The sequence below is a fragment of the Eubalaena glacialis genome, chromosome 12 (genome assembly GCF_028564815.1).
Source record: "Eubalaena glacialis isolate mEubGla1 chromosome 12, mEubGla1.1.hap2.+ XY, whole genome shotgun sequence".
Lineage (NCBI taxonomy): Eukaryota > Metazoa > Chordata > Mammalia > Artiodactyla > Balaenidae > Eubalaena > Eubalaena glacialis.
The window spans coordinates 59,581,704-59,596,940 of record NC_083727.1 but is presented as its reverse complement, the minus strand read 5'-3'; the positions used below and the strand labels follow the sequence as shown (position 1 = coordinate 59,596,940).

At 36.6% G+C, this 15,237-nt stretch overlaps 1 protein-coding gene across 1 annotated transcript in view; it reads right to left on the bottom strand.

The window, feature by feature from the left end:
- The window catches only part of USP45 (ubiquitin specific peptidase 45), a 66,127-nt gene that overhangs the window by 49,594 nt on the left and 1,296 nt on the right, over nt 1-15,237 (bottom strand). The window contains exons 2-5 of the mRNA XM_061206900.1: nt 14,186-14,295; nt 10,593-10,765; nt 9,237-9,340; nt 5,304-5,404 (exon numbers count right to left, since the gene is read on the bottom strand). Coding sequence (XP_061062883.1) covers nt 5,304-5,404; nt 9,237-9,340; nt 10,593-10,765; nt 14,186-14,285 — 478 coding nt within the window. The 5' untranslated portion in view covers nt 14,286-14,295. The remainder of the gene's footprint in view (nt 1-5,303; nt 5,405-9,236; nt 9,341-10,592; nt 10,766-14,185; nt 14,296-15,237) is intronic.

The following is a 15,237-nucleotide window of genomic DNA, read 5'->3' as shown; positions in this document are numbered from 1 at the left end:
GGCAGGTATACATATTAAGGCATTCCTATATATCTCCATAGTACAGTAAGTGATCTTTCTAAAATACAAAACTGATCATCCACTTCTCCTCTTAGAACCTGTAAGTGGCTCTTCATTGCCTCCAGGATAAACTCTAAACTTACAAGGCCCTTCAATAGCTGTTTCTACTTACCTCCAGAGTCTCACCTCTCACCACGCCCCCATCATCACAAAACTCAACCTTGCAGCTCTATACAATCCCCTGAACGTATCAGGCTCCCTCATCAACGAGCTATCTCCCCTGCCTGGAGCACACACCCCTTCCCTCTCTGCCTACCTAACATCTAGCTATCCTTCAGATCCCAGCTTAGAAATCTCTTCCTGTACATAAAAGTTTCCTGGATCCTCTCGTCCAGACTAGATACCACTCCAAAGTGTCCTCACAGTCCACTGTACTGGCTCCTCACGGTACTATTTAAACAGCAGTTATAATTGTGATTTGTCAATATCCCTCACTAACCAAAAGATCAATAATGGCAGGAACTGAGAAACAGATCTGTCTCATTCACCACTGTATCTCCAATATCTAGCACAGTGTCTGGCACAAGGTAGAAACTCAAGTATATTAATAGACTGAATGAATAAATAAAATAATTTGATAATATTCAGGGGTGTTTTGGTAGAAAATGCAAAGCATATCTACTTCCTCAGTAAAAACTGCTCACATGCTAGTTCAGTTCAATTCGGCAGTATTTACTACCTAGTCATATGAGAATCAAAAAGAATATAAGCCAGGGTACAATCCTCAAGGCATGTACAGTTTTATAAACAAGACACAGATACATATGAAAGCTGAACACCACAAAATCAAGTGTTAAGATTCTAAAGTATGCTACATAGAAGAAGAGATAAAACAAAGGATTGGGAAAGTGTCACTGAAGTAGGATCTGAGCTGAGCCTTAGGGCAAGAAAGACTGAAGACAGAAACTATAAAGACAGAAATGTGCTAGTTTAGCAGTTCTCAAAGTGTATCTGAAGACAACCCCCCTCTTTTGGGTGTCCATAAGCTCCAAGGTATTTTCATAATAAGCCCAAGATGTTATTTGGTTTTCTTACTTTCATTCATTCTCAATTATACAATGCAGTTTTACAGAGGCTACAGGCCATGTGATATCAGAACAGACTGAATGCAGAAGTAGATATGAGAATCCAGCTGTTTCTATTAAGCCAGACATTCAAGAGATTTGGAAAAATGTAAAACAATGCCACTCATTAGGTTTGTGTTGTTTTGGAAACCGTTATCTTTTCTAAAAATATGTTATTTGTGTTAACATGTAATGGAATTACAGCTATTTTTCAGTAAATTAATAAATATTCTAATTTTTTAGATTTAATTTCTAATATGATAAATATTAATAGATCTACCCTACCTAACCAAAGCTCTTTAAGTCCTCAATAATTTTTTAAGAGTCTAAAGGGCTACTGGGAACAAAAGTTGAGATTCACTGAGCAGAGAAGCTGAATTAGATGTATCAGACATGAAATTAGCCCAGGCATCGTATAACTTAAAAACATGTTTAAGGTACAGGTACAGGCTTTCCTCTCAGTAGTTATTTTTACTTAATGCAAAATATAAAAAGGCTCCATTTAAATCACTCTTATCCTGCCATTTGAACACAATATATACAGTTTCATAGTCTTTTTGAATTACCATATACAGACATTTTTACATTTCTACAATCTTCACCATTATCATTTAAAATAGCTACATAATCATTTCCAGCATTCTTACAAACCTCAATAGCAACTTTCATATTTGATTTGTAAAGTATCTTATAAAAATATTACTATCCCAAAAAACTTACTTCTAAAATACCAAGGGATATTATTTTAAATCAAACTTGCCTGAGAGCTGCTGTAACTTGGAACACAAAGATACTAACACTTTGCCCTAGAACTTCTGGAAACCCTGGATTCAGAACTATGTCTCGCCCTAACTTTAAAGGCTCTACACACTCTCAAACTCCTTCAAGAACCTGTTTCCCCCATTCCAGGTGCTACCCATGGTTCCATAAACACAATTAAAGCTTACATTGGTGTTTCCTTCCCAGCACCTGAAATGATTTCTTCTCTCCTCTCTACCTATCTAAAGTTCATCCTTTAAGGGTCGGCTTGGAAGCCAGCTCATCCACGATTCCTTTTGAGTTCCTTTCAATTGAACACTGCATCCCTCTTTGAATATTTGAAGGACTCTGTTTGAACATCACTCAAAATACAAACAAATTCTATTCGACTTACATCATTATTTTTTTAATCTCACACCTTTTTTAAACTTCTTTAGGAAAGGTCTTATCATCTCTCTTCCCATGGGAAACAGGGAGAAAGTGCTGAGGAAAATGAGGCTCAGACAAACTGTAATCTGCCCCAGGTCACAGAGCTAGTGATTGAAAGAGTCAAATTTGAATGCCAGACTCCCCTGACTTGAAACCCATGGTTTTTCTCCCATACCATTCCACGCTCCCTACCTTACATCCTTTGTGATAATAAATATTCAAGAAATCTGTAAAACTGAATGGAATCAGACTGGCTTTGTTCTTAACCTCAAGGAATCTCTAACGTAAAAAATCCAGAGAAAATAATTTCTACAGTTGTACTTTTGCCACCCTTGCCATCATATCCTACATTTCTTTTTTTTTTTTTTTTTTAATTTTAATTTTATTTTTGGCTGTGTTGGGTCTTTGTTGCTGTGTGCGGGCTTTCTCTAGTTGCAGCGAGCGGGGGCTACTCTTCGTTGCGGTGCATCGGCTTCTCATTGTAGTGGCTTCTCTTGTTGCAGAGCACGGGCTCTAGGCACGTGGGCTTCAGTAGTTGTGGCTCACGGGCTCTAGAGCGCGGGCTCAGTAGTTGTGGTGCACAGGCTTAGTTGCCCCACAGCATGTGGGATCTTCCTGGACCAGGGCTCGAACCCTTGTCCCCTGCATTGGCAGGCGGATTCTTAACCACTGCGCCACCAGGGAAGCCCCCTACATTTCTTCTTATGGCCAACAAAACTAATGGGCAGCTTTCAGGAGACAGCATTAAGACCAACCTCTGTTCTATAAGTATTAAATGTCTATAACCACCATATTTTCCAATGAATGAGTGATAAAATTAATCATTTCTTCTGCTGTCCAAGAACCTGAGTTTACCTCCTTTAGTTCCTCCTCCAATGTCTTCATCATTACTGTCTCAGAGCAACAGCTACCAAAAATCATTCTATATTGAGCTACAGAAAATACAGCTGAAAACGATATTTCTATATAATTTTTCAGTTTCTGACACCACCTACTAAGCAGTTCAATTCCTGCTCTAAAGGCATTTCCAAATTACCATGGCCATTTATTCCCATTCACCTAGTTCATCAAAATCCTGAGCTATGTACTTGATTCCTCCTACTTTCCCTCACTCATTACACCTAGTCCACCCCCTCTCCACCAGAACCCCTACTCATCTCTCACCTGCCCTACCACAATAACCTCCTTTTACCTCCTTAAGGATCTCCCCACCTCCAATCTTAACCCACAACAGTCTATTCTCCATTTGGTAGAGTTATCTTTATTTTTAAAAAGATGAAATGACTATTACTGTTCTGCTTAAAACACTTTAATAGCTTCCATTGCACTTCCAATAAAATAAAAATTCTTTACCACAGAATTCCTTACAGTATCCTTCATGACCTGCCCACCCACATCTTAACTTTACCACATTCTGCTTTCTCCCAGCAAACCACACTCCAGCCATATTGGCCTTTCTTGATCACTATGACCATGAGATTATTACTTATCACTGCAATCTGTTCTTTTCCTTTGTAGCACTTATCACAAGTTACATATGTGTTATGTTTCTGTCTGTCTCTCCCACTATGCTCTAAACTTCATGAGGGCAACATAAAACTGTTTTTGTTTTACCACTACATATCAAATAAAGTATAAAGCATGGCATGTGGTAGGCACTTAATATTTTTGAATGAAGAAACTCCTTCCCTATATATTTGTAATTTATATTAACATGTATTATATACTGCTTATATGTTAGACAACAAAGTACAATATATAATACGTTACTATTGTATAATAAAGGATTTGGCTGCCTTTTGTCCCAGGTTCCTGAGAAGCCCCCTCTAAATCCTTGGATTTCCAGAGTGACAGGAGTGTCTGTTTTACTCATGGTGGGCCCCTCAGACCACGCTTGATAGTTTATGTTAACAAAGTATTTTTTTATTCATTGTGGGACCTTAGACAATGTATGCTAATGAGATGGCTCAGGATGGGAGCCAGCCATGCCAGAAAGACCAAACGTGTGATTAGAGGGCTGGGATCCTGGAGACTGAGTTACATCATGTGGCCAATGATTCAATCAGCCATACCTATGCAATGAAACCCTAATAAAAACGCTAGACACCAAAACTCCAGTAAGCTTCCCTGGTTAACAACAGTCTGTGTGTATTGTTACACATCAATGTGCTGAGAAGGTGATGCATCCTGACCCCACAGGAAGAAGACAGACAAGTTTCATGTTTGGTACCTTCCCAGACCTCACCCTACATGTCTTTCCTTTTGGCTGGTCCTGATTTCTCTTTTTGTTGTTACTGCTATAATGAAACTGTAATTGTAAGTATAGCACTTTCCTGTGTTTTCTGAGTCATTCTAGCAAATTATTGAATTAAGAGGACAGTGGGAACCCCTGTAGCCAGTTGGTCAGACATGGGGGGGTCCTGAGAACCCCTAGCTTGAGAATGGTGTCTGAAGTGAGGGCAATCTTTTGGGGGAACTGAGCCCTTAATCTGCAAGGTTAGCCTAATTACACGTAATTAGTGTCAGAACAGTATTCCAATGATGTAACAAATAACAGATATCATTTCATAAATGTGTCAGGGACTATGCAAGTATTTTTACACACATTATTTCTAAATCTTTAGAAAACATCCCTAAGCTTCACAACATTCCCACTTGACAGAATTATCGTACTAATTTTTTACATAAGGAAACTAAGGAGTCAAAGTCACACAGACAGCAGGTAATTTAGGTGGAACCTAAATTCAAATTCAGCCTTGTTTGATTCAAAAGCCCACAATCCAGTCACTATCCTCTCCAGCTTCTCATTATTAGTTATGTAAATACAACACAAGATAACATCACAAAACTGCTACCTAAGAATTCATGGCACTCGTACTGAGAGGTCACAGTAAAATCCAAAGTACTCTTTATGAATTTATTATCTCTTTATAAGAATTATAAAATATCATACTTTAATACAAATTTCTTTAGCAACTGCTGTTAACTTACTTGTTTGTGTTTTAGAAACATGTTTCTGGAGAAAATCAACTATCTGAGCCAAAACCTTCTTATTACAATGTGTTGATAATTTTTCATCGCACTCATAACACCTGAAAAAATATAAAATGTAAGCAAATATTATGAAAGCATCCTCAATAATTTTGCACATCAGGTAATAAAGTTGGTATTTATCCACTTTTGTCTTTAAGTCATGGGGTAAGGGGGATACATAGGGTGAGGCAAGAGAAATGAGGTAAATAAGTCTACAGAAATAAGCAGGGGACATTTCATACAGAGCCTTAGCATTCAAATTAGAGTTTTGGTAGTTTATTCTAAGTGTAACGGAGTGCCATGAGAGGCTTATAAGCAGGCGAGTGATATGATCCAATTTACATTTTGAAAACATCACTCTGACTAATGTCAGATTGGATGGCATCAGGAATAGAGAGAGATCAGGGTAGATGCAGTGGATCTGGAGAGAAATGAACAGACATATATTTTCAGGTAGAAGCAGTAACGAATTGGATATAAAAGATAAGGAAGAGGAAAGGGAGAAGCTGATGTGGGTATGTCAGTGATTCTCAAACAAGAGCAGTTTTGTCCCCCAGGGGACATTTGGCAGAGCTGTGAGACATTTTTGGTTGTCACAACTGGGAAAGCTGCTACTGGCACCCAGTGGTTAGAGGCCAGAGCTAATCCTGTCCCCTCACAGGACAGTCCCCCTCACAACAAAGAATTATCAACCCAAATGACAACAGTATTGAGACTGAGAAATCCTGGTCTAGATGAAACAAGATATCCTGTGAGCAGATAGTGTTTAAAGCTGGGTGGTGGATACAGAGGAATTCATTACACCATATGTTTACTTTTGTTAAAAGGTTGAAAAATAAAATAAGATAAAAAGGGTAAGAAAACAACTGCCAGGCTCCTGGCTTGAATACTTAAGCGATGGAGGTTCCACTTATAGAAACAGGGAAGACTGGACGAAATAAGTGTTTTATTTTGTTTGGAGTTTATTTGTGAACAGGGGGTTAGAGAAGAGATTTTTTGAAAAGCACATTCCTTTTCAGAAAACTACTCTCCACTAAGTTTACTCATTAGTGCATATAGTTAATAAAGGTTTCTTCTATCTATTATCATCTTAATGAGATCCAATGATCAAATAAGAACAGTGTTTGATCATATTGAAAGTGTTTTATAAATGTAATGCATTATACCAACATGACCTTACATATTCACAATCTTCTTGCTTATAACTATTAGTGGTCCTGGAATCAATGGCTGTAAACTGGGTTTGGGTCCCTTTTCTAAACAGCGCTCAAAATTCAAATGGTTACTGAGTGTTCACTCTATCACTTTGCACACAGAAATACACAGATACATAGAAGGAATCTGTGAAGGAATCGAGTCACAAAAAACATTTCCAAAGCAACCTTTCCAATAGATCATGATGGAATTTAAGCAATTACAGTTATCAAGCTTCCATTATAATAGATGTTCAGTATTTAGTGATGTAATGATTGGCAAAAATAATAAAAATATAATTGCTCATTTGAAAAATATTGAAACGTCAAATTTTTACTGAGATTACGACTTAATTTTTACTTGTTATTAAATATATTCTTGTAACTTTAAGAGTACAAAAAAAAACATAAATAAAAACTGCACAATGGCAGCGAATTTGGAGAAAAGAGGAGAGCTCAAGATAATTTAATTCTACCTGTTTCCATTAGAAATAACCAAAAAAATAATTGAGCACTTACTATGTGCCATGCACTGTTCTAAGAACTTTACATGCATTTTCTGGTTTAATTCCTCACAACAATCAAAAAAGTATTATCATTTTAAAATAAATAGCTTTATAGAAGTGTAATATTTTCTTTTTAAGGGTGGGAAACAGACACAGGGCTCGCAAATCAGTAACAGAATAAGAGTACAAGGGAAATATTAAACCTTTCAACAAACTTTTGAATGATCTAAAAGCACACATTTACATGTTATCTTTAAGTGTTAAATCAGTGCCTCTAAACCCTGGTTAGGCATAAGAATCACCTATGGAACTTAAAAATACAGAAGCCCTGATTTAATAGAGGAACACTGGTACCTATGGGTTTTTCAAATTCCACCTGTGTGATTCTGATGTGAAGTCAGAGGTAAGAAGCTGCTATATTATTATACTAATAATTATCTGTTTAAGCAGCATTAAATCCACTATCCAGCAACACTTTGTTAGTTGGGATTAAATTATCAAATCTACAATATTCCTTTCTTTTTTTAATGTTTTTCAGGTTTTTCCTCTAGTTCCAGCTGGCCTTCTCTAATCCAGATTAGTGAAGTTTTCTACTGATATTGTTAAACTTTTTAAGGTTTAAGAATTAGATGGGAAAAAGAAAATAGTCACAACCTTTAAATTTCTATAAATGCATGTGACAAACCTGAATTTCTTTCTTTGAAAGAGAAGTAATTCTATGGACTCCCAAATATGACTTAAAATTATTTTCAGTATAATATAAATCTCACAAATCCATCTCACAAAACTCAATGAATTCACCATCCTTGTAACTCTATATAACTATGAAAGCAAAATTACAATTAAATATAAAATAAAATTTAAAAAACAATTAAATTAAAACTAACAATGCTAATTGATTATGCTAGGTTAGGCTTTTTTGCTGAAATTAAATCATGATTCATACCATAATTGGGGTCATAAGAGCTACAACAGACGTTCCAATTCAGATTCACTTGAGATGAACCTATTTTACCAGGTGCCACTCAATTCTCCCACCATCTTTTTCTACTTCAGTGGTCCTCAAACTATGGTCCCAAGCCAGCAGCATTGGCAACACCTGGGAACTTGTTAGAAATGCAATTTCTCAGGCCCTACCCCAGAACTAGTAAATCAGAAACTCTAAGCCTGAGACCCAGCAATCTATTCCAACAAGCCTCCCAGTGATTCTGATACACCCTATCGTTGCAGACCACTGCTCTATTCAGACTACAGGGAAATGTTTACTGAGCTGCCACACTGTGGGATCATCCCCCTCTCCCTTGGCTCCAATGCTTCATTTACATATTAAGTTCAAGCAATTCTTTCCTCATTCACCCCAATTTTATTACTTGGGGCCAACAACAAAAACACAAATGCAGCAGGCATCCAACCCTGTGGCTGAATTAAATTATATGATGATGGGCTCTCCTACAAACCAAAATATCCTTATATTAATTTTAGAACCCTGAAATGAAGCACAAAGTTAAAGTATTTTTGTCTTAAAACTTGAAAACTCCTGAAAATTCATCTGAATAACCCTAGGAGTCTATAAATTCGTGAGAAAATTTTTGCTGTAAAATATAGGAAAAGCTTTTCAATACAGTGTCCAGTTAAACCACTGAAGCAGTGTGGTATGCTGGTAAGGGACTAAAGAATCAAAAGACTTGTTTTAGTGCCTGGATCTTTACTTTGTAACCACAAAAAAGGTAAATAAATGATACTCAGTGTCCTTACACACAAAATGAGGGAACTGGACTTAGCTCCCAACCAGGGTTAAGTAGTAGAATCCCCTGAGAAGTTTTTACAAACTATCTATGCCTAGGCTTTCCTTGTCCCCTGCAGAGAATCGCCAAACGACTTGACTGCTTGAAGTACCTTCCTCCACTAAAACTCTGACATTCTAATTTAGCAAGTTCATTACCAAAAAATCAACTAGCAACAATTTTTCTTTATTGTACAAAGAAAGTGTTAAAGAAAACTACAGGGATGACTAAATTTTTCTTACTTAAATTTTATATTCATGGATAATGTTAATTTTCTTAAATGATTCCACAGGTTGTGTTTAGGCTAAAAAGTATAAGCCGGTATATCATCTTTAAATATCGTACGTTATAAAACTCAAAGACAGATTTTATAGTGAACACAAGTACTAACGACGAAATCTAACTCACCAGACGATCCATGTGCTCAGACTAATTATAATACAGTGAAACTCTGCTCTCCAGCTCTTGAAGTGCTTCAGTGAATGCTGGCTTTCTGAGTTTTTACCACATCCCTAAAGATAAACAGAACACTCTTTGTATGACTTACACACAAGTTTATTTCAAATTAATCAAAACTTAAATCATACTCAAACATACTAGAAGTTTTGTTTTGTTTTTAGTTTCAAGCAGGAGGGAAAAGTTTCAGAAAACAATATGGATTCTCATTAAATTCAATTTCTTGCAAAGAGGCTAACTTGCTTCTTGTTACATAGTAAAACAGTCATGAGCCAAGTTAATTTCCATACCATTTAAAAATGTACACGCTGTCTTATGCATGGTGGGACCCTGAGCATCCTCACAGGCCAGTAGTGCCCCTCCCCTATACACACATTTCCTAATACCCTACACACCTCCACCCAACTCCACTGAAAACTAGTGAGACTCAGACCAATCACAGTAACTTCCATCACCAGGTAAGTAAAGAAATGAGATTCAATTCCAGTCAATGTCCCATGAGGGGCAGCCTAATGGATGTTTCTGTAAAAGTTTCACGTATTTTAAAAAAGAACACAGGGAAGGGATGTACTTTTTGCCCTCTTACTGGCCTTTGGGGATTGCTGTGTGATACACAGTGCATGAAACATCTTTGACCATCCTGAAACCATGAAACTGAGGATGGCACAGCAGAAAAATGGAAGAAATCTCAGTTTTTTAATGTTCTTTCCATTGAAGCAACTAACTTTAAGTGGCCCTACTTCTGGCTTTCTATGTGAGATAATAAAGATGCCTCTTATTCTAAAAAAAAAAAATACTTTTAGTTTTATTTTAAAATTCCTTTATTAAAGATATCAATAGGTTCTACAACATTGTAAAGCAACTATACTCCAATTAAAAAAAAAAAAAAGATACCAATAGCTTCTAAGCTCTTAAGAGAAATTACTTTGCAAAAAAAAAAGAAAGAAAAGACAGAATAATCACTTTTCATAGAGAAAAAAATGAATCCAAAAAGATTTTTTAAAAACCCAAAAACTTGGATCCATTTCCTAAGTAAATACAAATAGGTAAAGGAAGGGCCACATATGAGAACTACTGCAAGTGGGCTGGATTCCCTTTCGAAGTATTTATAAACCACACATGATTAATTTCTGAACATACATACATTTTACTTTACCTTAAACATTTCTAAGCTCGGCCTTGGAGAGTTCTATCTAAACACAGAATAAATTAATCTTAAGTTCTAAGCATTACCAACAGTCAGAGCTCACAGTAAGATTTAAGGAAAATATTTAAGACAAACTATCACATAAAAGAGACTTTTCTCACCTGAAAACCACACTTGAGGCACAACCAAATATCAGAAGGAAGTACTGGCTGTCCATCATAGAATTTTCTTTCTTTTAAACATTCCAAGCAAACTGACCACAGATTCTCAACTATTGCTTTTTTCACATGATTCACACTGATAGCATGACTTACATGTTGGCAAGTGAAACCTACTGAATAAGACAAAAAATTTGAACATTTTCTTTGCTAAACCAAAGTGACACCATTAGCAAGCAAAAGTCAACAATATTAAAATGCTATAACTAAGAAGCACAGAGATTCAAAAAACAAAATAACTCAAAAGGATACATACTGCATGATTCCATTTACAAAACATTTGTGAAATAACAAAATTATAGAGTTGGAGAACAGATTAGCAGTTGCCAGGGGCTTTAGATGGGGAGCAGTGGTGTGGCTATAAGTAAGTAGCACTCAAGGTGGTGATACTGTAATCAAGTATCTTGACTGGTGGTTATAGAAAGCTACACATATAATTAAACTGCGTACACACATACACACACACACAAGTGCATGAATATCTGGTGAAACCTGAATAAACTCTAAGGATTGTACCGATGTCAGTTTCCTGGTTTTGATACTGTGCTATAGAAATACAAGATGTTAAATCAGGAGAGACTGGATGAAGGGTGAATGGGACCTCCTTGTATACATGTTGTACCTTCCTGTAAATCTAAGATTAATTCAAAAATTAAAAGTTTAATAAATAAGATTATTTATTGAGCAGCTACTATGTATCAAGCATTTTGAATGTATTTTCTTTCACTAAGATACACAAGTAAAATCTTCCCATGGGCTAGCTCTGCTATGATACTATTTTCACCATGGTTGCGAGAAAGAAAAGAGAAGAACAAACAAAGGCATAATTTGCAGGAACAAGAATTCTCAGAATTCTCCTTAATGACTATTCCCAGATAACAAATGATTTTGCATGGTCCTTCATTATCCTGTATAACAGATTCTTACTGTGTGCACTGTGTGGAGACAAATGGCCAAAATGAGCAAATATGTTCTTAATTTATCAAATAACCATATTCTTCTCTCAAGGGCTCAATAACACTTCCATTCCCCCCAAATACCTGAACACTTCAATTTCTACCCCTCAAATATCCCAAACACCAAATCTTCATCTGCCAAAACCAAACAACAAAGGCAGAGACTGAATACCTTGAAGAGGGAAACAAAAGGAGTATGTACATTTCAACTTTCTCCACTTCCCTTTCTGAATGCAAAGCATTCCTTTTCACCTACTGGTTAACTAGGGACTAGGCATTGGTTCCATTTAATTCTGAAGATAAAGAATGTGATTCCTGACAAATTACTTATAATAAATAGTTTCAACAAAAATAATATGTAAATCTGATAAAAGATTAAAACTTCTAATTTTACACCAAGAGTAAGTTATAAGAATAGACATAAAAGGAGTAATTCTGAAGTCCTATGTTTGAAAAGCAAGGATGCATGCCATTAAAGAAAGGGCTGTTCAGGGGAAGACTGATAAAAATGACCACACAAGTACAGGACCTAGAAATGGTTTACCAAATGTCATTGCTTTGAGTTTTTATATTTTAAAATTCTAAGGGAAAAATCATTCCACACACTTTCTATATCATCTCTGGCGTGGGATCTGGCCAGAGTAAAACTTAACCATTCTCTGACTCTACAATTCAGACTTATGAAACTGAAACTGCTAATGAATTCAGAGATAAGTGAATTCAAGACAAAAAAGCTTCTAGGCCCCTAAATTAAATCTATTAGCTTTTAAATATCTCAACCATATATACATTTTATAAGTAAATTAAAAAGTCTGAGGTTTTCCTACAAAAGCTAACCAGTGTTTAAACAGTATTCACTATCTTTTGTGAGGGGGAAAAATGTGAAAAATATCCTTTTACGTTAATAAGTAAATTTCCTCAGTTTTCTGCAATTCATTTACTCATATAATTGTCTAAATTTCATTTGACAAATAGGTCCTCTAGAGATTCCTAAATAAAAATATAAAAATGTATTAAAGTCTAGAGTTGTTTCACATTAACAAATCAAAAACAATAATCAAAATCTCCATATTTTTTACTTTAAATATTAATAAAAATTTTACAAGGAGTCTTCCAGTTCGCCAATGGTGGCATAAAATTAACACTTCCCCTTTCTCCTCCCCAAAACTATCCAAGGGCAAAAAGAACAGAAAACAAAAATACAAAGTTCATTTTCAGAGAAACCAGGAGACAGCTGAAGCCCCACGTCACAAATTGAGTGGAAAGCCTCCCACCTCAAAGCAGCAGAGATCAAACAGGGGTGCGCACAGAAGGAAGCAGAGAGAACACTGCAGCAGTAGATTTCACAGAGAACAAGGCATGCTTTGCAGACACAGAACAAAACCTAAATCTCTGTGCTGCAACAACAGTGGCAGGAGCACCCCTATATCCAATTTTGTTTTGAGAAGAATCGAAAGAAGGGGATTTCTCATTCACTAAGTGAAAAGAAAAAAGCAAGCCATAATCGCAGGGAACAGCCTTATCTCTGTGGCAGTCGGAAAGAAGAGATAATTTGGATTCTGAAAAAAACCCAGGGCTGCATAATCCTGGTAGCTGGAAAGAAGTAAAGCCTATATGAGCTCAAATTCAACACTTAGGTCTCAACAGTGCTCTGGCCCTCCTTCTTACACAAATATTCTAAAACGAACTAGCCCAAGAAAAGCAACCCTACATCAAAGAAAATCAAAGCCACAAATTCTATGCTAAGATAATATAAGAAAAAGGAAGGAAGGAAAAGGAAAAATGGCAGAGCAATCGCTGCCATGAAATAAAAACACAAAAAAGAAGCAAACACTTTAGGCTCAGGTGGCAGAGCAATAGGAAGTGACTAGCACAGTTTAGGATAAATAAATAAATAAATAAAACCACAAAAACGAATGCAAAATTTAAAAGAGTGTAAGGTGAAAGCAACACTGCTGAACACACAGTAAAAACTAAAAATGAAAACAGCACGCAAAGGGAAAAGGAAATAGGAGTTTTAGAGGATTTGAGAAAAAATGATAACTATGCAAGATAGGCAAAAGAGAGTTAACATAAGAATAATAAGAATCCCTGAAGAAACCTTATTAACAGAATAGAACAAATATTTAAAGACATAATTCAGACTTCCTTCAATACAGCAATCTATCCTGAAACATTATCCAAGTTAAAAACACTTAAAAATGGAAATAATATATTAAAAACCTCTTTTTAAATGGAGAACTGAACTGGTAAGTCAGTAAGGAAAATCCTCATAAGCTAAAACCCAAGACATGAGGCTAAAAGGAAAAAAGCAAGCCAGGAAGCTAGCAGCTCCCCACGGTCATCTGCCAACCTCACTGGCTTGAGGGTTTGGTTTTCACAGCCAGGAGAAACAAACAACAACAACAAGAAAAGATGCCAATTCTAAGTCAAATATAAAATAAACAAAATCTCAATAAAAATGCCCACAGGATCTAGACAAGCTGATTTTAAAGTTCATGCAGAAAAATGGTCATTAAAAACATATATTATTGTTTCTCTTCTGCAACACTATTCAGGATGCCAGACATCGTAATTTACCAGCAATGTCATCTGAAGAGTCTTCATCATGAGGTATGGTAGGCCTTCTACTTCTTTTGGCTTTCTCAGGTAAAGCTTTGGATGGCTCTTTCACCCGCATCTGTTACTTACTGAAAAGGTTGGGGGTAAAAATACACATTAATCCTCAAAATTAAAATTTGATGTATTTTACTTAACGTATATTAAAATGGAAATGACTTCAAGTTTAATGGGCCTAGTAAATTCACAGAGGAAGAAGGGAGCACCAGCTGAAACCAAAGAAATCTTTATTAAACCAATATACTTTTTTTATACAAAAAGTCAAACTACATTTGACTTTTACCAACGGTTCCCTACATGTATGATGTCCAGGTGAATAAAAACAACCTGAAGTGGACGCTGCTTCTGGTTCCTGTGCTTCCCTGGCCCTTTCTCTCGTCTCACCAGCTAGAAGACAGGCGGAGCTGGAAGAGCCGTAACGGGCCAGGGGTGGAGGCCTAGTGCCAAGCACAGCAGAGCAGCCCAGCACTGGACGACTGACAGAGAAATACATTTCTATCTCTTTAAGCTCTTGCATTTTTTGTGAGTTTTTTCCCCACTTTTTTATTATGAAAAATTTTAAACTTCCAAGAAAGTTACAAGAACAGGATAACGAACACCCATATACTATCTAGATCCCACATCTAGAATATCTTGCCCTATTGGTTTTATCGAAAATCAATGTGTATATAGACATAGCTATACATGTATGTGAGTATGTTTGTTTGTTTTTGCTGAACTATTTAAAAGTAAGCTGCAGAGAGCATATATCCCTTAAGGCAGGGGTCCCCAACCCCTGGGCTGCTAACGGTCCGCGGCCTGTTAGGAACCGGGCCGCAGAGCAGGTGAGTGGGGGGGCGAATGAACAAAGCTTCATCTGCCACTCCCCCTCACTCGCATTATCACCTCAACCATCCCCCCTCTTCCCATGGAAAAACTGTCTTCCACGAAACCGGTCCCTGCTGCCAAAAAGGTTGGGGACCACTGCCTTAAGGAGATTCTCCTATACAGTCCTATCATTATCACTTCTAAGA